Source organism: Stomoxys calcitrans, chromosome 3 (assembly GCF_963082655.1).
Source record: "Stomoxys calcitrans chromosome 3, idStoCalc2.1, whole genome shotgun sequence".
Taxonomy (NCBI): domain Eukaryota; kingdom Metazoa; phylum Arthropoda; class Insecta; order Diptera; family Muscidae; genus Stomoxys; species Stomoxys calcitrans.
Window position 1 is genome coordinate 122,262,340 of NC_081554.1, and position 23,225 is coordinate 122,285,564.

The 23,225-nt window shown below is 41.9% G+C and overlaps 6 protein-coding genes and 1 pseudogene across 6 annotated transcripts; 3 read left to right on the top strand and 4 right to left on the bottom strand.

The window, feature by feature from the left end:
* Positions 1 to 1,781: 1,781 nt before the first annotated feature.
* Positions 1,782 to 21,491, top strand: LOC131995568 (histone H3-like; annotated as a pseudogene).
* On the bottom strand, positions 3,046 to 3,547 carry LOC131995595 (histone H2A). Its single transcript, XM_059364364.1, has one exon. The coding sequence runs from the start codon at positions 3,498 to 3,500 to the stop codon at positions 3,126 to 3,128; it is 375 nt and encodes a 124-aa protein (XP_059220347.1). The 5' UTR covers positions 3,501 to 3,547; the 3' UTR covers positions 3,046 to 3,125.
* Positions 3,770 to 4,144, top strand: LOC131995589 (histone H2B.1/H2B.2). Its single transcript, XM_059364358.1, has one exon. It carries the CDS (start codon positions 3,770 to 3,772, stop codon positions 4,142 to 4,144), a length of 375 nt encoding a protein of 124 aa, XP_059220341.1.
* Positions 5,060 to 5,740, bottom strand: LOC131995575 (histone H1-like). Its single transcript, XM_059364346.1, has one exon. It carries the CDS (start codon positions 5,738 to 5,740, stop codon positions 5,060 to 5,062), a length of 681 nt encoding a protein of 226 aa, XP_059220329.1.
* LOC131995582 (histone H3) lies at positions 7,315 to 7,766 on the bottom strand. The gene has a single exon (XM_059364353.1). It carries the CDS (start codon positions 7,723 to 7,725, stop codon positions 7,315 to 7,317), a length of 411 nt encoding a protein of 136 aa, XP_059220336.1. The 5' UTR covers positions 7,726 to 7,766.
* On the top strand, positions 13,472 to 13,846 carry LOC131995601 (histone H2A). Its single transcript, XM_059364370.1, has one exon. The coding sequence runs from the start codon at positions 13,472 to 13,474 to the stop codon at positions 13,844 to 13,846; it is 375 nt and encodes a 124-aa protein (XP_059220353.1).
* Positions 14,858 to 15,169, bottom strand: LOC131995612 (histone H4). Its single transcript, XM_059364379.1, has one exon. The coding sequence runs from the start codon at positions 15,167 to 15,169 to the stop codon at positions 14,858 to 14,860; it is 312 nt and encodes a 103-aa protein (XP_059220362.1).
* Positions 21,492 to 23,225: the final 1,734 nt, after the last annotated feature.

Consider the following 23,225-nt stretch of genomic DNA (forward strand, 5'->3'; position numbering starts at 1 on the left):
GAGCATTGGGAAACTGCTTGAGATCTTCATCAATGAGCGGATCAATGCATACATTGAAGAGATGGATGTCCTCAAGGATTATCAGTTTGGTTTTAGAAAGGAAACGTCTACGACGCATGCCCTAATGACCTTCATGTGCAAGGTTACGGCCGGTTTCAATGCTCGTAGCCCAACCATATCGGTGAGCCTCGATTTTGAAAAGGCTTTTGATACCGTATGGCAGGAGGGGATATTAACCAAGATGAGAGCGTATGGATTTGACGATCCAATAATCCGGATGATTAAGGACTACCTAAGTCACAGGTCTTTCACAGTCGTTATTAAGGACAATAGATCGAATCCAAGGACGGTGATGGCTGGAGTTCCACAGGGCTCTGTATTGGGCCCAGTCCTTTATAATATTTACTTGGCGGACTTACCAGCCCCGCCTGAAGGAGTTAGCCTTATGGTTTATGCAGACGACATCCTCGTTGCTGCTACGCACCCGAGAGCGAGAACAGCTGCCCGAAGATTGGGCGACTACCTTGAGGTCCTTAGTGGATATTTTACGAGATGGAAACTAAGACTTAATATAGACAAATGCCAGTCAATCATTCTCAGAGGAGATAAAAGGAGGCTGTACCCGAATGCCAGGAGTTATGTACCATCAATAAGAATACTGGGAGAGCCAATAAGGAACAAGGGTACCATGAAGTACCTAGGAGTCATCTTTGAGGAGAACATGAGCTTTATCAGGCATATGGACCATGCGATCGAGAAAGGAAGGGCGGCGTATCATGCCTTTGCCCGAGCGATGAAGCCGAAAAGGGGCTTGGGAAGCAGGCTCAAGATGGCTCTATACAAACAGGTAGTACGACCGACAATGACTTATGGCTTTCCAGTATGGTGTGGGATATCATCCCATCAGATGGAGAGGCTCAGGAAATTTGAAAGGAGAATGATTAAGTACAGCCTGGATCTTAGGACGGAAAGGACTGAGGACGGACGATACATTAACCCCTCCTGTGGGAGACTTTATGATGAAAGTGGAATGGTCCGGATTGACCGCTACCTCATACAGACAGCCCTGAAGCACATCGCTAAGTACTCCACACATCCGAATAAGGCTGTAAGGGACAGCATTATCGCTAGAGAAGATTTTGATCGGACACGAACTATCGGAGGAGTTCTGTCCCCAATGTGCCTTCAACATATGGTAGACTGTGGTCTACTTTATGATGAAGAGGATAGACTGATATACTATCATAGGAGATACAGACCGCATGGCTCCAATGCTCTAGTGTACAACACCGCGCAATAGCCCCGGATGGGGAATAGGCGTTGTATATATGTATATATGTAAATATTGGTTTTGTTTTTGTTTTTGTTTTCACTTACTGTATATACGTTATTCCTTAGTGACTTGAATTACATATTTTATTTTTTTTCTTTTGCTCTCTTTTGTAAATACCTTATATTGTAGTTATTTAATTTTCATTAGTTTTAAGGGATAGATCCTGGATTTTTCCATTTTGCCAGGCAAGAGATCTTTTTTTAGATAACGCAAGTTGCGGATAGTTTTAGAGTCCATAGATAGGCTGGGCTGGCCTGCCAAATTATCTAATTATAATAACTACAAGAAATATGTTCTTTGAAAAAACTATTAGTTGCTAAGAATTAGAATTAAACAATTAGAAGTAAGAGTCTTACAAATGTAAATGAATTAAATTGGAAAATAAAACCAAATTAACCATGCATGGCATGGTAAGTATTAGTTCTTGTGCATAACTTGTGAAGTGAATTTAATTTAAAAAGTGAAAAAATGACTGGTCGTGGTAAAGGTGGCAAAGGCTTGGGAAAAGGTGGCGCTAAACGTCATCGTAAAGTGTTGCGTGATAACATCCAAGGTATCACCAAGCCTGCAATCAGACGTTTGGCTCGTCGTGGCGGTGTAAAGCGTATCTCTGGATTGATTTACGAAGAAACCCGTGGTGTCCTGAAGGTGTTTTTGGAAAACGTTATTCGTGATGCTGTCACCTACACTGAACACGCTAAGCGTAAAACCGTCACCGCTATGGATGTCGTCTACGCTTTGAAGAGACAAGGCCGCACTTTGTACGGTTTCGGCGGTTAAACATTATCTTGACGCTATTTTGGAGAAAATTTTAAGAACTTTAAAACTAAAACAATCGGTCCTTTTCAGGACCACAAAACATATTTAAAAAGAGATATATCTTGTTATAAATTTTTACTAAAAAAAAATACATAAAATTTATTTGAAAATAAATATTACCATTTTTCAATTTGCCGTCGGCCAAAATGTAGCTTCTATAATATACATACATACATGACGAAACTAAAACCGACGCCATTAGAACAATACGATGAAACGATGGTATACAACACTAAAAAGCATACATACACACAGATACCAAAATGCACGCATATACTACCATTAAATGTTTCCTTTGCTTGGAGCTGCTAACTTTGTCACAAATGTACGAAGAGGGACGATCGTAGATACTTCGTTTCGATGTTTTGTTATTACATATGCCAATTTTTTTCAGCATCAGAAAATGAACAATGATTACCATGTGATATTCAAATGTAAAATAAATAGTTTTTACAGTACCCTAATGGTAACATTGATCCTATTAAATGCCGATAATCTTGAGTAGGGTCGATAAAACTAAATTCTTATTATGTTAATGTATGCAAATAGGCGAAATGTTGATGCATGATAATTGATAACTGATAATTATGACATGTATATTAAAAGACCTGCAATAGTCGATAAGATGTAAACATATTTGAAAATGTTTACCTATAAACAATAGATGGCAGATTTTTTTGTATTTACGCCTAAAACAGGATTGTTTAAGGAAATTTCGAATAACGAAATTGCTAGCAAATTACCAAATCCACTGAAAAAAAAAATCGACCAAAAAATATTTTTTAAATTTAACTACAATTAAAATTTTATTTATTATTTAAAACTATTTTTTAAGTAAATTTTCTTGATAAAATAAGGTTTGATATAGTTTTTTCTCTTTTAAAAAAATTTTTGTCGTCCTGAAAAGGACGGATTGTTGTTGATTTATACGATGGCCTGTATTTACATTTTTTCTTTGATGCTCGTAGATAATTTAAGCCTTCTTTTCGGTCTTCTTGGGCAAGAGAACAGCTTGGATGTTTGGCAATACACCACCTTGAGCAATGGTGACACCGGACAGCAATTTGTTCAATTCTTCGTCATTACGGATAGCCAATTGCAAGTGACGGGGGATAATTCTTGTCTTCTTGTTGTCACGAGCAGCGTTGCCAGCCAATTCAAGAACTTCAGCGGCCAAATACTCCATGACAGCAGCCAAGTAAACTGGAGCTCCGGCACCAACACGTTCAGCATAGTTGCCTTTGCGCAACAAACGATGGATACGACCGACGGGGAATTGAAGACCAGCACGGTTGGAACGGGACTTTGCCTTTCCCTTAACTTTGCCACCTTTACCACGACCAGACATTTTTAGTTATTTTTTTTTTTTAATTCACTTCACTTAGCACTGAAACACAAATGATATTAGTTCGCAGCATGAACTGCAGTATTTATACTTTCGGATCCAACGTGTAGCTAATTTTAGAGGGTTGTTTTCGTAAACATAGCGACTGTTTTCGTCTACCTGAATATCTTGTGCATGAAATGGTTTAAATATTCCGAGTAAGCCATCAAACACACAAAATCGTGAACAGTGTTAAAAGTGTTTGTGTGACTTAAAAAAAAAACCAAGTGAAAATGCCTCCAAAAGCCAGTGGTAAAGCAGCAAAGAAGGCCGGCAAAGCCCAAAAGAACATCACTAAGGGTGACAAGACCAAGAGACGCACCAAGCGTAAGGAGAGTTATGCTATCTACATTTACAAAGTGTTGAAGCAAGTCCATCCCGATACTGGTATCTCCTCAAAGGCCATGAGCATCATGAACAGTTTCGTCAACGATATCTTTGAACGTATCGCCGCCGAAGCCTCCCGTTTGGCTCACTACAACAAGCGTTCCACCATCACCAGTCGGGAAATCCAAACTGCCGTCCGTCTATTATTGCCCGGTGAGTTGGCTAAGCACGCTGTCAGTGAAGGTACCAAAGCCGTTACTAAGTACACCAGCTCCAAGTAAATGGCATACTTATTTCGTCGTACAATATTTTCCCTACAACATCAAAGGCCCTTTTCAGGGCCACAAAATAAATTAAAAAAGAGACTTAATTCGTTATTCAACTAAAATTAATTTATATTTACAAATTTAAAGAAAAAATATATCTACCACTCACCCTCACATTGCCCTTATTACTTTTTTAAAATAAAATATGTATACTACCCATACTCTAATATTGCCCTCCTTGCTTAGCACCATCTACATCTACAGTAATATGATCAACACATATTGCTCTTATGCTCAAACACTCGGTATGCAACGTTGTATTGATGTTCGAGTATATGTGAGCGTGTGTGTTGATACTAAATTTTTTAGGGATGTATACTAGTATGTTAGCGTGAAATGGTGTAGAGATGTATATGTGGACTTATGCGTTTGTACGCGAGATCTATGGGTAGGTATGCTCGTAAAGAATGAAATAGGTATGCTAAGTGCGATTTTTGAAGGGAATATTGTACGCCACTCTCTTATTGGTTAGGTATGCTAAATGAGATTTTCTTTAACATTAACTGATTTTCATAGTTCTTAGTAATTGCTTTGGTTTATGACCCTAAGTGAAACAGTTAATCCAGTTGCGGAAAAAATCCCATTTAACATGTGATTACTTAAATTTCCTTAAAGGGTAATGTATTCCCATAGTAGGTAACAATGGTATTAAAAGATTTCAACAGATGTTTTACAGCTACGAAAAGGGCTGTGATTAGCTTTTCCCTTAAAATTAACATAGTATTTATTAGGTAATTAAAAAATTGTTTGAGTTAAATTTGGTCTCTTTTTAAAAATTTTTTTGTAGCCCTGAAAAGGGCTGTTAGATATACTGCTTTCGAATATCGAAAATAATCATTTTGACATGATAAGTAATTTTGCATGGAAAAATTACTTCTTAGCGGCGGTCTTCTTGGCAGCTGGCTTCTTTGCTGCGGCAGCCTTTTTGGGCTTGGCAGCGGTGGTTTTTGCCTTGGGTGCCTTTGGTTTAGTGGCTGATGCTTTGGCGGCTGTTTTTGCGGGTTTAGCTTTAACTGTACCTGTCTTTTTGGCAGTTTTAGCCTTGGCCTTTTCGGTCTTCTTCTTCTCGGCGGTCTTTTTAGCAGCGGAAGGCTTCTTTGCAGCGGCTTTCTTTTCACCGGCTGCCTTTTTGGGTGCTGCTGCCTTCTTTTTCTTATCACCGGCTGGGACCTTCTTCTTCTTTTCAGCGCTCTTTGCTTTAGGTTCCTTCGAGGCAGATGGGGACAATTTGAATGAACCGGAGGCACCCTTACCTTTAGTTTGGATCAATTTTCCACTAGCAACAGCGCTCTTCAAGTACTTCTTGATGAATGGGGCCAATTTTACAGCATCAACTTTGTATGTGCTGGCCAAGTATTTCTTGATGGCAGGCAATGAGGAACCACCACGTTCTTTCAATGTTTTGATGGCAGCATCGACCATTTGTTGGGTTGGTGGATGGCTTGGGGCAGCAGAGGGTTTCTTTGCCTTGGCAGCGGCTTTCTTAGGTGCCTTTTTCTCAACAGCGGCGACTGGAGATGCGGTGGCTTCAACAACGGCGGCGTCAGACATGATTTCACTTATATTTTTCTTTTTAAACACACTTTAACACTTTGTAAATATACACTCACTACTGGTGTACGCTGATTGGTTGAAAATATGGTTTCAACCTTTAGACTAGTGATGGCTGGGTACATCGAAATTATGAGAAGTACATAGTAGTCAACTACGAAATTTTGCGAAACGTTGTGTGGAAGCGAATAAAAATTTTTACAAAAGTTTTCACAGAATTATTCATTTTACGATGAGATAGTAACAATTTCTTTTTATTTTTTATACAATTCTTCTAGTAGAGATATCCAGCTAATCATTAAAGAAAATCCGAGTTAATTATCTTTAAGCGTTACCGAGTTATAAGGGTTTGAGTTGAAAGTTTATAAAAATGTTATGATAAAATTGTAACTAAATTATAAAAATTTTCCAATTTTTATTGAAAATTGGTTTTTATAAAAATTTAGTATGGAATCTTGATATGTTTTCTTGAAAGAAGTGTAAAAAAAAGTGAAAATTTGGATGATTTTCATAGTGAAATAATCGATTTTATTATGTAGTCTATGACAGTTGAATTCACCATATTGGCGTATTTTCCATGAATAAAAGTTTTTCTGCAAATTAATTTGAAAGCTCTAATGTAAAAATGTTTTAGGAAAATTTTATCATAAAATATTATAGAAATGATAGATTTCTATTAAAATGTTACATAATTTGTAAAAAGTGTACGTTTGTTACGAAAAGTCTAAAATATTACGATGCTATGTTATACCAACGTCGTTGGCTATGCAAAATGTGCGGTGAGCTCTATTGCATTTATTATAAAATATTTTTTTCTATATAAAGTGGACTTGAAACTAAATAAAAAATTTAAAAATGTAAATTCTAAACAATGTATTGTTGCAATCACAAATTTAAAAAAATATATAATTTTTTTTTGGAAATTAAACACAAATTCAAAAATGCCCTTGTCTAAGCAAGCAAATGTAGAACAGTTGCATACCGAACGAAATCTATTTCCCTTTAATAATTTAAAATATTAAAATACTATTTTATTCTTTTTAAAACAGTTTTTAGAATAGCAAAAAATATCATTTGTTTAAAAATAATAAAAAATACAGAAAAAATTTATATTCAATGTATCTAAATTATCTATTTAAGGTTAAAATTCTCTCGAATGTATTGGCCTGCCTGTTTTTATCTTCATTCATTCTTGTTATGTAGCTACTACGAAAAATCAAATTTTGCAAAAAGAATAACAGCAAATATACTGTTGCTAATAGAAAATAAAAATTTTCAATTTAACATAAAAAGTAAATTAAATAATTTTTTTTTAAAAAAAAGTTTTTGATTTCGCTCCATGTTTTGAAACCCAATATTACCAAAAGTAAAACGCATAGAAAAGAAAAAAATTTTTTTAATATAAATAGTGTATTTTTCCATCCCCAAAAAAAGACTATATTTATTTATTTTAATAAAAATAAAAAGGTGTAAGTTTTGAATAAATTTTTTTCTCTTTTTTATAAAAATATTGTGGTCCTGAAAAGGACCGATTGTTTTTGTAAAAAAAAGTTGGCTTTTAAAATGTCAATAATTTAAGCACGTTCTCCACGAATACGTCTGGCCAATTGGATATCCTTGGGCATGATGGTGACACGCTTGGCATGGATGGCACACAAGTTGGTATCTTCGAAGAGACCGACCAAGTAGGCTTCGCTAGCTTCTTGCAAGGCCATGACAGCAGAGCTCTGGAAACGCAAGTCAGTCTTGAAATCTTGGGCAATTTCACGAACCAAACGTTGGAAAGGCAATTTGCGGATCAACAACTCAGTACTCTTCTGGTAGCGACGGATTTCACGCAAAGCAACGGTACCAGGGCGGAAACGATGTGGCTTCTTAACACCACCGGTGGCTGGTGCGCTCTTACGAGCAGCTTTGGTAGCCAATTGCTTACGAGGGGCTTTGCCACCAGTAGATTTACGGGCAGTTTGCTTAGTACGAGCCATTTTTCACTAGAGGTTTTTAGTTCACTTCACGATATGCACACAAACACTGTTAACACTGTAATAGTTGCCTTACGGAGCGATTCCCGATATTTATAGAAAAAATTTGGCGGGCTACAGTTTCCAATAAGGGTGTGTGCTGCGTATATGCTTCAACATTTGTATCTGTACACACGAAGTGTATACGAACAACCCCGAAGATAGATCGAAGCGTATGTGTATGTAGTAAATTCAGAGCGGATTTTGTATAAATATGAGGTATCGCAGCATGGTAAGTATTAGTTCTTGTGCATAACTTGTGAAGTGAATTTAATTTAAAAAGTGAAAAAAAAAAAAAATCTCTGATTTGTGGAAATTTTTGCCGTTTAAGTGCCTCGTTTGAGAATTGATCGTAGGCATCAGTGCTGGCAAAATTCATAATTTTTGGTCAAAGGTTATTTGATTTTTTGAGAAGCGGGAGTAGGCGCCAGTGCTGCGCAGAGGAAATTTTGTAAAGGCGAGTTTAACTGCTTTTTTGAGAACCGCATAGTAAGCAGTACTATTGCATTTGAATTGGCGAGTTTTACTATATGTGGTGACGGTGTCTTTGGATTCAGTGGACGCGAGGAAGCTGATCCAAGTACCGTTAGAGGCGATGCATATAATTTGGATATGAATAAATCCGGCGATACCAAATTGGCCACTGGCATAGTTGGTCGACTCGATACTATGGAAACTCATTCTAAAGTAATGGATGAAAAGCAGAAAGACGTTACTTCAGACGCAAGTGCACAGACGTCCGAGGCTTTGCGTGGCGAAAAGAAATTAAAAAGGAAGAAGAAGAAGAAGAATAGCATGAGTTCTGAAGGTGAGCAGGTCGCCTATGGAGATTTTTGTTTGAGCGTTACGCTTGGGACGGCTTAACGACACCATCAGCCGTTTGCAAGAGGAGAATGCTCAATTGAGGAAGACTATCCAAGAGCTGCTGCAGAGAGAGAATACATCTCCTCATCCTAGCAATGTCAACGTTAACAATGACATTGCTATGGACATGGCGTGTAATGTTGCAAATGCGTATGGTGTTGCTAATGTGACAAAAGACCAAGATATGTCGGGCGGGGTAGCCGAAAACCCCGTCACAGCGTTGAATATTGGGCCGCAAAAAGCTATTGTTCCGGAGCGGCAGGAAAGGCAAGGACCTTCGACTATTTCGATGGTAATCAAGGCTAACGAGAGGGAGCTTGAATCAACAAAAGATGGCAGAGCTGCATCAAATAATTTGTCTAGTGGCGCAACGCTAGGCAGAAAGACTGGAGCGATTCCCAAGCTGAATCTTATGAAGGCGAAAAGAGCGGCTGATACCAGACCGGCCGTGAACACTATTGATGGGAAGCAGACACCTGGTGGAGGAAAGATGCCTGCTATTACAGTTTATAACGCCAGTGTGAAAGAGGTAGTCAACGTCCTAGGTACATTTATGTGTAAAGGGGATTTCACCGTCAAAGTGGTAAGGCACAACATTATTAATATAAGAGTTAATGGGTTGGCTAATTTTGATAGGACTTGCGCTCTCTTCAGGGAAAGGGGTTATTCCTGCCATACGCACACGCCTCGTGCCGTGGTTCCTTATGCTGTTGTGGTCGAGGGATTATCGAGGGAATTTAGCCCTGAGGAAGTTAGGGAATACCTTGTGTCGCAAGTTGGTTTTAAGATTGATGTTGTTAGTGTCCGGAATGTGACTGGGGATAGATGGGTGCTCAGGGTCGGCAGGTCCACGGATATGGATAGGTTGTATGGCATGGACCGGATGCTCCATTGTAAGGTAAGGTTCAGGAAGGATGAGTCACAGGGCCCTACTCGTTGCTATAGATGTCAGCGGTTTGGACACTTGTCCAAGAATTGTAGCATGCCCTTCAGGTGTGCTGTGTGTGGTGGGCCACATGACCTTGTGGATTGCGAGGTGCAGAAGGGGGATGTTGGTGTTTCGGATGGGGTTCCTCAGGGTGTCCGCTGTGTGAATTGTGATGTTGTGGGTCACTCTGCTGGGTCTAAGGAGTGCCCACGTTGGTTGGCAATTGTTGCTCAGCGCGAGGGGCGTAGGAATGAGGCGAGGGCGAAGGCAGTGGCTAGGTCCACCAAGATTGCGGGTCTTTCTTACGCGGCTTCTATGGGGCCGCGATCTTTTCCGTCTCTTTCTAATACTCGTGGTGGTATTGGTGCTCGGTCTTCAATTGCTCCTGGTGTTGCACGGATGGGGCAGGCTCGTAAGGTCGATTTGTTCGATGATTGTCAGCGCGTGTTTGGTGCTAATTTTGTGGAGATTTTTGCCAAGATGAGGCGTTTTGCTCCAGATTATGATAGAATGGTTGGGGAGGTTGGTGAGGCGGGTGCTTTGACGGCACTTTTACGGTCGCTTTGTGATGTCTAGGTCGTTATCTATTATTTTTGTCAATGTTAACTCGTGCGTGTCGCTAGTTAGGAGACATTTCCTGCAGGCGTTTGTGAGGGAACGAGATCCTGATGTTCTGCTTTTGGCAGAGCACAAGCTCTCGAGCTCCCACAAACTTGAGTTGGAGGGTTATAGGGCTTTTCGTCAGAACAGAATTGGGCGCAGAGGTGGTGGTACGGCGGTTCTGGTGAGGGAGGCTTTTGGCTGTGAAAGGGTCGTTGTGGACACTGGTTCCATAGAGTCTTGTGTGGTTAAGTTGTGGCTTAGGGATGGTTCTGCTATCTTTTTTGCTTCTCTTTATCTCAGACCAGGTGATGATATGAGGGAGAGTGATTTGAATTCTCTGTTCTCTGTATGTATGGATAGTGAGATGGTCATTGGTGCAGACCTGAATGCGAAACACCCGTCATGGGGAGGGCTGGAGATGGATGCAAGGGGTAGAAGGCTGGCTGGTCTGCTTTTGGGATCGCCTAATTTCATTGCGTGTTCTGCTGATGAGCCTACACGGCCCAACGGCGCCTCGGGTTCATATATTGACCTATTTTTATTGACTCCAGGTCTTCCTTTGCTGGATGGTAGTAGGTGTACCACGATTGATTACGAATCTGATCATAGGGCCATACATATTGGCATATCTACTGGTGAAGTCAGGAACAAGGAACCCCGCACATTTCTGGACTTTCGGCGTATCAATGGACGTAGGTATAGGTCGCTGTTAGGGCGTGGCCTAGATGCATGTTCGCTCCCCATTGACCGAAATGCATCTGTGGAAGAGGTTGATGGCTGCATTGGAAGGATGAGTGAGGTTTTTCGTGAGGCGATTGACGCGTCTGTTCCGAGGGTTCCTGCGACTAGGGGATTGCCTGCTTTGCCTTCACATGTGGATGGTTTTATTCGGGAGCGTAGGAGACTATGCAGGACAATGCACAGATCGGCTGATCCAGAGAGGCGCGCGATACTTAAGGCCGATATTCGGAATCTGGACAGGATTATACAGGGCGCTGTGTACCGTTCTAATCAGGAGAGTTTCCAGGATTTTTTGTGCAGTATCCGGGTGGATAACCGTACTTACGGTCGTGTTAAGAGAGCCGCTGGTTTGGCGAGACGAGAGCCGGTGGGAGACTTAAGAACCCCTTCTGGGGGTGTGGTGATGGACGATGCTGGTAAGGCTGAGGCTTTGGCTGTGTACCTGCAGTGTGGACCAGATGGCACGGGAGATGATGGGCTGGATGAAGAAGTTACTAATGTGGCTGATGAGTGTCGCTGTGACAGGACTCCCCTTTTGGATTTTGGTGCCTCCAACACGGCGGATGGATCAGTGGTGTCTTCAGGGGCGTTATGGGAACAGGGCTGCTTTGTGAGACCTTCTGATGTGGGTGGTGCCTTGGCCACTAGGTCTCCCAAGAAGGCCATGGGTGTCGATGGGATCCCTGATATCGCGCTGAAGAGGGCTGGCGATGTGATTTTTCGATTTCTGGCCATTTTGATTAATCATTGCCTTAATCTTGGGTATTTTCCTTCGGCGTGGAAGGTTGCTTCGGTGGTGCCCATTCCAAAACCTGGGTGGGATTCTGCTGGATGCCAGGGGTACAGGCCCATTTCCGTTTTGTCGCCCTTTGGCAGGCTCCTGGAGTTTTTTATTCTCGAGAGGGTGAAGGAGACGGTTGGAGAGAGGAACACGATAGGGGATTTCCAGTTCGGTTTTAGAGGAGGGCACTCTACATCTCATGCCCTGGCTGTTTTTTCGAGCCATGTGGTGAGGGGTTTTGACAAGAGGCATGGGACCGTGGCGGTTGGACTTGATCTTGCTAAGGCCTTCGACTCTGTCTGGCACGATGGAGTTCTGTTTAAGCTCAGGTCTTTTGGTTTCGACAGGCAGGTGTGTAGGTTGATATCCAGTTTCCTTGAAGGGCGCTCCTTTGCGGTGAGGGTTGGTGAGGAGATGTCTGCCCGGCGTCCTGTTTTGGCTGGGGTTCCTCAGGGGTCCCTTCTTGGCCCGATCTTGTACACGATCTTTACCAGCGATGTTCCACTCCCGCCACCTGGATGCCTTTTGTTGGCCTATGCTGATGACCTGATGGTGGCCTTTTCCGGTCCGAGGGCTAGTACCGTTACCTCAAGGCTCAACTCTTACTTGGGGGAGTTGCATGCGTATTTCTCTAGGTGGAGACTCTCTCTCAATGTTTCCAAATGTTCTGCCGTTGTTTTTAGGGGTCGTGGTCGTGTAGTGTACCCCAATTTCAAGGGGTATTTTCCGGTTTTGCGCATCGGTGGGGACGTCGTGGCCCTTTCTCCTACTATTAAGTATCTTGGTGTGGTCTTTGATGGCAAATTTAATTTTATAGGGCATATGGATTATGTCTTGGCCAAGGCCAAGAGGTTGTATTTTGGGTATAGCGCTATCTTGGCTAGGAGAGGTGGTCTCTCCCCTACGGTCCGGCTACTGATTTACCGCCAGGTCATCCGACCTGTCATATCCTACGCCTTTCCTGTATGGTATGGCATTTCGTCAGCTCAAATGGAAAGGCTTAGGATGTGGGAGCGAGGCGTCCTTAGGTCGTGTTTGGGCCTGCGGCCTAGGGTTCTGAGTGACGGTTCATTTAGACGTGTGTCGTGTAGGGAGACTTATGACAGGGCTGGTATACAGCGTATTGACGTCCACATGACAGGCATGGCCCTGAAATTTATGGAGAGAGCGCAAGACCTTAGCAATGATTTGGTTGCTTCCTCCCTGCGATTGGAGGATGACATTTATTGTCTTACACAAAGGAGATTTTTGCCACCGGCTGCAATTTTAAGGTTAAGAGATGCAGGACTCTTATATGACGGTGAAGCCCTCTATTTTTATCACAGGAGGTATGGCACTTTTGATTTGTACAATACTGTGTATAGGACGGCGCAGTAGACTGTATGAATATTGTAAATAATGTACATAGTAGTTTTAATATATAGTTTTAAGTCTCATTAGATTTTAATTTTTATGTAGCTTTAAATCTCATTTAGGTTAAGCTTATTTTTATTAATTTAATGTGGGTTTTTTTTTTAATGATTCTATTTTTTGGACCTTGAATTTTTCGATGTTTTGTTTGTTAACGCTGGCGATGTGACCGCGGTCGTAGACTGGGTCATTTATTATGGAATAGTTGTAGATGAGGGAAATAGAGTACCAACATATATAATTTTGTGTTAGAGTTAAGCCTTTACTCTGTAATATATGTAAGAATTAAAAAATGGCAATAAATGAAATGAAATGAAATGCGAACTAATATCATTTGTGTTTCAGTGCTAAGTGAAGTGAATTAAAAAAAAAAATAACTAAAAATGTCTGGTCGTGGTAAAGGTGGCAAAGTTAAGGGAAAGGCAAAGTCCCGTTCCAACCGTGCTGGTCTTCAATTCCCCGTCGGTCGTATCCATCGTTTGTTGCGCAAAGGCAACTATGCTGAACGTGTTGGTGCCGGAGCTCCAGTTTACTTGGCTGCTGTCATGGAGTATTTGGCCGCTGAAGTTCTTGAATTGGCTGGCAACGCTGCTCGTGACAACAAGAAGACAAGAATTATCCCCCGTCACTTGCAATTGGCTATCCGTAATGACGAAGAATTGAACAAATTGCTGTCCGGTGTCACCATTGCTCAAGGTGGTGTATTGCCAAACATCCAAGCTGTTCTCTTGCCCAAGAAGACCGAAAAGAAGGCTTAAATTATCTACGAGCATCAAAGAAAAAATGTAAATACAGGCCATCGTATAAATCAACAACAATCCGTCCTTTTCAGGACGACAAAAATTTTTTTAAAAGAGAAAAAACTATATCAAACCTTATTTTATCAAGAAAATTTACTTAAAAAATAGTTTTAAATAATAAATAAAATTTTAATTGTAGTTAAATTTAAAAAATATTTTTTGGTCGATTTTTTTTTCAGTGGATTTGGTAATTTGCTAGCAATTTCGTTATTCGAAATTTCCTTAAACAATCCTGTTTTAGGCGTAAATACAAAAAAATCTGCCATCTATTGTTTATAGGTAAACATTTTCAAATATGTTTACATCTTATCGACTATTGCAGGTCTTTTAATATACATGTCATAATTATCAGTTATCAATTATCATGCATCAACATTTCGCCTATTTGCATACATTAACATAATAAGAATTTAGTTTTATCGACCCTACTCAAGATTATCGGCATTTAATAGGATCAATGTTACCATTAGGGTACTGTAAAAACTATTTATTTTACATTTGAATATCACATGGTAATCATTGTTCATTTTCTGATGCTGAAAAAAATTGGCATATGTAATAACAAAACATCGAAACGAAGTATCTACGATCGTCCCTCTTCGTACATTTGTGACAAAGTTAGCAGCTCCAAGCAAAGGAAACATTTAATGGTAGTATATGCGTGCATTTTGGTATCTGTGTGTATGTATGCTTTTTAGTGTTGTATACCATCGTTTCATCGTATTGTTCTAATGGCGTCGGTTTTAGTTTCGTCATGTATGTATGTATATTATAGAAGCTACATTTTGGCCGACGGCAAATTGAAAAATGGTAATATTTATTTTCAAATAAATTTTATGTATTTTTTTTTAGTAAAAATTTATAACAAGATATATCTCTTTTTAAATATGTTTTGTGGTCCTGAAAAGGACCGATTGTTTTAGTTTTAAAGTTCTTAAAATTTTCTCCAAAATAGCGTCAAGATAATGTTTAACCGCCGAAACCGTACAAAGTGCGGCCTTGTCTCTTCAAAGCGTAGACGACATCCATAGCGGTGACGGTTTTACGCTTAGCGTGTTCAGTGTAGGTGACAGCATCACGAATAACGTTTTCCAAAAACACCTTCAGGACACCACGGGTTTCTTCGTAAATCAATCCAGAGATACGCTTTACACCGCCACGACGAGCCAAACGTCTGATTGCAGGCTTGGTGATACCTTGGATGTTATCACGCAACACTTTACGATGACGTTTAGCGCCACCTTTTCCCAAGCCTTTGCCACCTTTACCACGACCAGTCATTTTTTCACTTTTTAAATTAAATTCACTTCACAAGTTATGCACAAGAACTAATACTTACCATGCTGCGATACCTCATATTTATACAAAATCCGCTCTGAATTTACTACATACACATACGCTTCGATCTATCTTCGGGGTTGTTCGTATACACTTCGTGTGTACAGATACAAATGTTGAAGCATATACGCAGCACACACCCTTATTGGAAACTGTAGCCCGCCAAATTTTTTCTATAAATATCGGGAATCGCTCCGTAAGGCAACTATTACAGTGTTAACAGTGTTTGTGTGCATATCGTGAAGTGAACTAAAAACCTCTAGTGAAAAATGGCTCGTACTAAGCAAACTGCCCGTAAATCTACTGGTGGCAAAAAAGCTTGATTTTGAGAGGATTTATTGAAAAAAGAAAAGACTTTTATTCACGCGTGTGTCCTTTGGCCACATAGATCTTTTGGAAGTGACCTATAGAGCTGGAAGAATATTCCATTGCTCCCTGTTGTGTGTTCCTGTTTGCCAGCTACTCATTGGTCTGTTGTTTTGCCGACGGCATTCTGCATCCAGTGACTTAGGACACAAACTTGTGCATTTGCCGACGGCATTTGAGTGTCGAAAGACTTAAGACACGAACTTGGTCTTTTGTCCATCGAGGTGCCTTCTAATTTTGAGAAGCGCAAAGGAGGCAATTTTTTGCGATTGTCCCTGTAAAGGGCATTCTTTTGGCTGTGTAACCTGAGTTAATTGGTTGCACAGCCTGGAATAAAGATGCCAGTGAGATCGCACGACGACCTATGCGAAGGGGTCCCTCAAAGGGATTGCCCTGAAAAGAAGATGACAACCAACCAGGACTTTGTTGTCATTACTCGTGAAGAGATGGAGCGCAAGAACGATCTGTTGCGCAAAAAGGAGGAGCTACTGGAGGCATTCGGTCAACAAATCCGAGAGCTCCAGAAACGTGAGACCAGTTTCCAGCGGGTTATTGAAGGCCTAATGCTTGATGTTGAGAAGCTCAAGCGTAGTAATGCCCAATACCAGGCTACGTTAACAAAGCCTGGTCATGCATGTGTGGCTGTTACTGGACAGGGTGACACTACTACCCTGTCCATGGATGTTGATTCAGTGTCCACACCGCCGGTGGCACTGCCCGGTGGCAAAATGCCGTTGCCCGGGGAGATGAAGAAAGTGGAGGCAACGCCGGCCCCACTTGCGGTTACCAGTTGCCATGGTAACCCAGAGAAGGATGACTTGGAGCCTGTGGCAGGCACTTCTGCTGCGGCTCTTGCTTTGAATGCAGCCAAAACTAAGAAGCCGAAGAAGGGGAAGCGAAAAGTTTCCGTGTCCATCGTGCGAGGCGAGACTACGAAAACTGCACAACCTGCTGCCGCTGCTGCTACTGCTGCTGCTGCTGCTACTACTGCTGCTGCTGTTAATTCTGCTACTGCTAATACTGATAATATTACTGGGGATAAAACGAAGGACGGCTCATTACCTGCGGTCACCATTTATGATGCTGGTGTTAAAGAGGTGAGTGGTCTCCTACACACTATATTTAAACATGGCGATTTTGTTATAAGTATGGTTCGCAAATCGGTCTTGTCTGTGCGGGTCAAGGTCTTGGCGGGCTTTGAGAGGTTTAGGTCACTTCTGTCCGAGAGGGGGTACAAGTTCCATACCCACACACCTAAGGCCCTCGTTCCCCACACGGTGGTCATTGAGGGGTTGTCGTCTGAGTTCTCCCAGGAGGAGATCTCTCAATTCTTTGCTGATAGGGCGGAGTTAGGCGCTAGAGTCGCTGGTGCAATTTCTGTTGCTGGTGACAGATGGGTTGTCCGCATTGAGAGGGGTTGTGACATAGGGGCGGTTTATGCGATTACTCGGATGTTGCATTGTCGTGTTCGCATCAGGAAGGATAGGTTGGCCAGGGTTACTCAGTGCTTTCGTTGTCAACGCTTCGGGCACGTTGCATCCAATTGTGGCATGCCCCTCAGGTGTGTGAAGTGTGGTCTGGCTCATGCTTCTGCTGATTGCTCAATTCGCTCCAAGGCTGAGGATGTCCTTCAGGATGTTGTAGATCCTGTGACAGGTGGGGTTATTCGGAAGGCGACACAACCAGTTTCCTGTGTAAATTGTAGTGCTGTTGGTCACACGGCTGGCAGTGCACTTTGTCCTAAACGGATTCAATTCTTGGCCCGTTTGAATGCGCGGAAGGAGGAGGCTAGGGACAGGACTCGCGCTCGTTCCTCTAGGTTGGCGGACATTCGTGCTGGGGTGTCGTATGCTGTCGCACTTGGCGGGCGTCCTGTTGGTGCTGCTGCTTCCCCAGCGGCCCCTCGCCCTGTAACGGGCTCTCCTGATGAGGGCTTGGCGGCGGATTGTAGGGCGATTCTGGGGGATGATTTCCTTGGGATTTTCCGGGTGCTCAAGGAGTTTGGCCCAACCTATCGTAGGTTGAAGTTGGAGAAGGGTAGGGACGCTGCTTTTGCGGCGCTCTTGAATCGACTCTGTGATGGTTAGGTCCCTGATATGCATCTTCTTGAATGTTAATTCTCTTGTCTCCCTGGACAAGAGACACTTCTTGAGGTTGTTTATTAGGGATCACAGGCCTGATGTTCTGCTTCTGGCAGAACACAAGCTGACTGACCATCACAGGGTTGAGTACGAGGGATACGTCTTTTACAGGCGTGATAGGACGACGGGGAGAGGCGGCGGTGTTGGCGTACTTGTCAGGGAGGATTTTCGCTCCGAGTTGATTCCTCTCGAACTGGGGGCTGTGGAGGGATGTGGGGTAAAGGTATGGAGGGACGATGGGTCGGTAATTTCCTTTGTGTCGCTATATCTTCGCCCGGGCATTGGCTTTGCGATTTCTGCTCTGGACCCTGTATTTCGATTGGCGCTTGGTGGTGAGCTTGTTGTGGGCTGTGACCTCAATGCGAGGCATCCCCTCTGGGGTGATTCTGTCATTGATTCTAGGGGACGTTCTCTCTTTAATTTCTTGGCTTGTGGTGCGTCCTTGGACGCTGTGGCTGCCGATAGGCCTACTAGGCCCAATGGTTCTGGTGGTTCTTTCATTGATTTCTTCCTGAGGACTCCGGGGATTTCCTTGGCCGGAGGTGCCTCCAATAGTAGGGCGCTTGACTTTGAGTCTGACCATAGGGCGATTCTTCTTGAGTTAGCTGTGGGGGGTTTGGCGATGATTGAGGGTCCTTCTTTTCTGGACTTCGATAGGACTAATGTCCGTGGTTTCAGGCGCGTTCTTAGGGACGGTCTCGTTCACTTGGCTTTGCCCACTGACCGGAATGCCTCTGTCAATGAGATTGATTTGTGTGTTGACGGTCTGGGCTCTGCGTTTTCCGAGGCAATAGAGGAGGCTGTTCCCCGGGTCCGGATGAGGCGCAGGATAATGGGTGAACTTCCGCCCAATATCATGCGCTTCATCCGGGAGCGGAAAAGGCTCCGTTGCGCCTTACGCAGGTGTCCGGACCCTGATCGCGCCTTGGTGCTTAGGGCTGATGTCCGGAATCTTGGATGTATTATTCGCGACCTTATTCGCGTATTTGAGGAGGGGCGGGTGCGGGGATATCTCGGCCGTATTAGGGTGGACTGCAGGACGTATGGCCGTGTTAAGAGGGCTGCCGGGCTTGCTGCTACTACGCCTGTGGGGTCTTTACTTAGGTCGGATGGTGCTGCTGTTGTTGATGATGCTGGTAAGGCGGATTTGTTGGCCGCTCATATGGGCTCTTCTGCTCATCCTCCGGTGGGTCTTGTCGGGGATCCTATCCACCGCCTCGTTACGGAGACTGTTGAGAGGATTCCTGACAGGGCCCCTGTTGTCTCGTTTTCCCCGTCCTTCACGGCTGACGGGTCTGTGGTTGATGACAGGTCTCTTTGGAGGGAGGGTTGTTTTGTTGACCGGGATGATGTGGCCTTGGCCATTTCCCGTAGGCCTGCGAGGAGGTCTTGCGGCATTGACGGTGTCCCCGAGGTGGCACTTAAGAAGGCTGGCGACGTTGTTTTTGTATTTTTGGCGGTGCTTTTCAATCACTGCCTTAATTTGGGATATTTTCCAAGGGCATGGAAGACGGCTGTGGTTGTGCCGGTTCCCAAGACTGGCTCTGACTTGACTCGCTGTGGTGGATATAGGCCGATTTCTCTTCTGTCGGTGTTCGGGAAGATCTTGGAGTCCTTTGTTCTGGCGAGGGTCTCTGCTTTTGTTGAGGATAGGCGAATTCTGGCTGATTTTCAGTTTGGCTTTAGGTCAGGGCACTCCACTACCCACGCGCTTGCAGTCTTTAGGGACTATGTAGTGGATGGCCTTGGCCGGGGGCGAGGTGCAATTGTGGTCAGTCTGGATTTCGCCAGGGCATTCGACTCTGTCTGGCATGAGGGCTTATTGTTTAAGCTCCGGTCGTTGGGCCTTGCCCGTCAGACTTATAGGATGGTGGCGGATTTCCTGAGGGAAAGGACTTATAGGGTTAGAGTGGGCGAATGTCTCTCTTCTGAGAGACAGGTGCTAGCAGGTGTGCCTCAGGGCTCTCTGCTAGGGCCTATGTTATTTAACATATTTGTCCATGATGTCCCTAGTCCGCCCTCGGGGGGTTTGCTACTCGCCTATGCTGATGACGTGCTGGTTGTATTTTCTGGGGCTAGGGCGTCTGCTGTGGAAAGGGCGTTGAACTCATTTCTGGATGAGCTTTATGCATTCTACTCTAGGTGGAAGCTGCAGTTGAATGTGGGGAAGTGTTCCGCTTTGTTGGTCCGTGGTGGGCCAGGGGTCGTCTTCCCCAACTTTAGGGGCTACATTCCTGATTTGTTTATCGGGGGTGGCAGGATTGAGGTCTCCACTGTATTGAGGTACCTAGGTGTTGTCTTCGATACTAGATTTGATTTCTCGGGACACGTTCGTCATGTGCTGGATAAGGCTAGGCGTTTGTATTTCGCCTACGCTGGGCTTCTTCGGATGAGGGGGGGCCTTACCAGGGAGGTTAGGCTGCTTATTTATAAACAGGTCATTAGGCCTGTCGTTTGTCATGCCTTTCCTGCCTGGTTTGACATTTCCTCACGACATATGGAGAGGCTCAGGGTCTGGGAGCGGGGTGTTCTTCGCTCATGCTTTGGCATGTGGCCTTTTTCTCATGGGGATGGGACCTTTAGCTCACCGACCTGCAGGGAGCTTTATGACACGTATGGTTCTGAGAGACTCGATGTGTTTTTGATGAGGGGTGCCCTAGAGTTTGCTACAAGGTGCCATAACCTCGACAACGCCCTGGTATCGGATCTTTTATGCAGAGACGTTGACCTCGAACCCGCCATGGATAGGAGACACCTCCCATTTGCCGCTCTTCCAGCGCTTACTGCCGCTGGGCATGTATTTATAGATGGCCAACTCCTATTCTATCATAGGTTGAATGGTTCTTTTGACCTGAATCATCTGGTGTACGACACCAGCCAGTAGTCTGATGATGGCCGCAGTGAGCATTGTGGTTTTTATATTGTAAATAGTGTAAATAGTACTTTTTATTTTCTTTTTACTTTTTTTTTAATTTCCTTTTTATTTCCTTAGTTTAAGTCATAATGAATTTTTATTTAGTTTATAAAATAATGAATTGGTATTTTTTGAATCTGTATTTTTTGTACCTACCCTCTGTGTTGATGTTTGTTTTTTCTTTGAAGGATTAGCGGCTGTTGCCTTGTAGCGCAGTCATATACTATATGTTTAAGAGTATCCATAATTGTAATACATTGGAATAGTAGCCTGTAAGATTTTAGCAGTAAGCGTAACTGTACATATATAGGAAGATTTTATCAGAAATAAAAACGCTATTTTGAAATTGAAATTGAAATTGTAAGGCAACTATTACAGTGTTAACAGTGTTTGTGTGCATATCGTGAAGTGAACTAAAAACCTCTAGTGAAAAATGGCTCGTACTAAGCAAACTGCCCGTAAATCTACTGGTGGCAAAGCCCCTCGTAAGCAATTGGCTACCAAAGCTGCTCGTAAGAGCGCACCAGCCACCGGTGGTGTTAAGAAGCCACATCGTTTCCGCCCTGGTACCGTTGCTTTGCGTGAAATCCGTCGCTACCAGAAGAGTACTGAGTTGTTGATCCGCAAATTGCCTTTCCAACGTTTGGTTCGTGAAATTGCCCAAGATTTCAAGACTGACTTGCGTTTCCAGAGCTCTGCTGTCATGGCCTTGCAAGAAGCTAGCGAAGCCTACTTGGTCGGTCTCTTCGAAGATACCAACTTGTGTGCCATCCATGCCAAGCGTGTCACCATCATGCCCAAGGATATCCAATTGGCCAGACGTATTCGTGGAGAACGTGCTTAAATTATTGACATTTTAAAAGCCAACTTTTTTTTACAAAAACAATCGGTCCTTTTCAGGACCACAATATTTTTATAAAAAAGAGAAAAAAATTTATTCAAAACTTACACCTTTTTATTTTTATTAAAATAAATAAATATAGTCTTTTTTTGGGGATGGAAAAATACACTATTTATATTAAAAAAATTTTTTTCTTTTCTATGCGTTTTACTTTTGGTAATATTGGGTTTCAAAACATGGAGCGAAATCAAAAACTTTTTTTTAAAAAAAAATTATTTAATTTACTTTTTATGTTAAATTGAAAATTTTTATTTTCTATTAGCAACAGTATATTTGCTGTTATTCTTTTTGCAAAATTTGATTTTTCGTAGTAGCTACATAACAAGAATGAATGAAGATAAAAACAGGCAGGCCAATACATTCGAGAGAATTTTAACCTTAAATAGATAATTTAGATACATTGAATATAAATTTTTTCTGTATTTTTTATTATTTTTAAACAAATGATATTTTTTGCTATTCTAAAAACTGTTTTAAAAAGAATAAAATAGTATTTTAATATTTTAAATTATTAAAGGGAAATAGATTTCGTTCGGTATGCAACTGTTCTACATTTGCTTGCTTAGACAAGGGCATTTTTGAATTTGTGTTTAATTTCCAAAAAAAAATTATATATTTTTTTAAATTTGTGATTGCAACAATACATTGTTTAGAATTTACATTTTTAAATTTTTTATTTAGTTTCAAGTCCACTTTATATAGAAAAAAATATTTTATAATAAATGCAATAGAGCTCACCGCACATTTTGCATAGCCAACGACGTTGGTATAACATAGCATCGTAATATTTTAGACTTTTCGTAACAAACGTACACTTTTTACAAATTATGTAACATTTTAATAGAAATCTATCATTTCTATAATATTTTATGATAAAATTTTCCTAAAACATTTTTACATTAGAGCTTTCAAATTAATTTGCAGAAAAACTTTTATTCATGGAAAATACGCCAATATGGTGAATTCAACTGTCATAGACTACATAATAAAATCGATTATTTCACTATGAAAATCATCCAAATTTTCACTTTTTTTTACACTTCTTTCAAGAAAACATATCAAGATTCCATACTAAATTTTTATAAAAACCAATTTTCAATAAAAATTGGAAAATTTTTATAATTTAGTTACAATTTTATCATAACATTTTTATAAACTTTCAACTCAAACCCTTATAACTCGGTAACGCTTAAAGATAATTAACTCGGATTTTCTTTAATGATTAGCTGGATATCTCTACTAGAAGAATTGTATAAAAAATAAAAAGAAATTGTTACTATCTCATCGTAAAATGAATAATTCTGTGAAAACTTTTGTAAAAATTTTTATTCGCTTCCACACAACGTTTCGCAAAATTTCGTAGTTGACTACTATGTACTTCTCATAATTTCGATGTACCCAGCCATCACTAGTCTAAAGGTTGAAACCATATTTTCAACCAATCAGCGTACACCAGTAGTGAGTGTATATTTACAAAGTGTTAAAGTGTGTTTAAAAAGAAAAATATAAGTGAAGTTATACCTGCCAGCGGCTTTTCGTTATTCACGTGCCGAGGGCAGGTAACATCGATTCATCTTTGGCCTGGCGTAGCCTGGATGCAGCGGAAGAAAAGAGTCAAGGCATCAACCCTTTGCCAAGACTACAACAACAACAGCAAGCCACGGTAATAACATCGCT

What these genes read in the sequence shown, in the direction of transcription:
- LOC131995595 (XM_059364364.1), bottom strand. Translation starts at nt 3,500, where the DNA reads ATGTCTGGTCGTGGTAAAGGTGGCAAAGTTAAGGGAAAGGCAAAGTCC.
- LOC131995589 (XM_059364358.1), top strand. Translation starts at nt 3,770, where the DNA reads ATGCCTCCAAAAGCCAGTGGTAAAGCAGCAAAGAAGGCCGGCAAAGCC.
- LOC131995575 (XM_059364346.1), bottom strand. Translation starts at nt 5,740, where the DNA reads ATGTCTGACGCCGCCGTTGTTGAAGCCACCGCATCTCCAGTCGCCGCT.
- LOC131995582 (XM_059364353.1), bottom strand. Translation starts at nt 7,725, where the DNA reads ATGGCTCGTACTAAGCAAACTGCCCGTAAATCTACTGGTGGCAAAGCC.
- LOC131995601 (XM_059364370.1), top strand. Translation starts at nt 13,472, where the DNA reads ATGTCTGGTCGTGGTAAAGGTGGCAAAGTTAAGGGAAAGGCAAAGTCC.
- LOC131995612 (XM_059364379.1), bottom strand. Translation starts at nt 15,169, where the DNA reads ATGACTGGTCGTGGTAAAGGTGGCAAAGGCTTGGGAAAAGGTGGCGCT.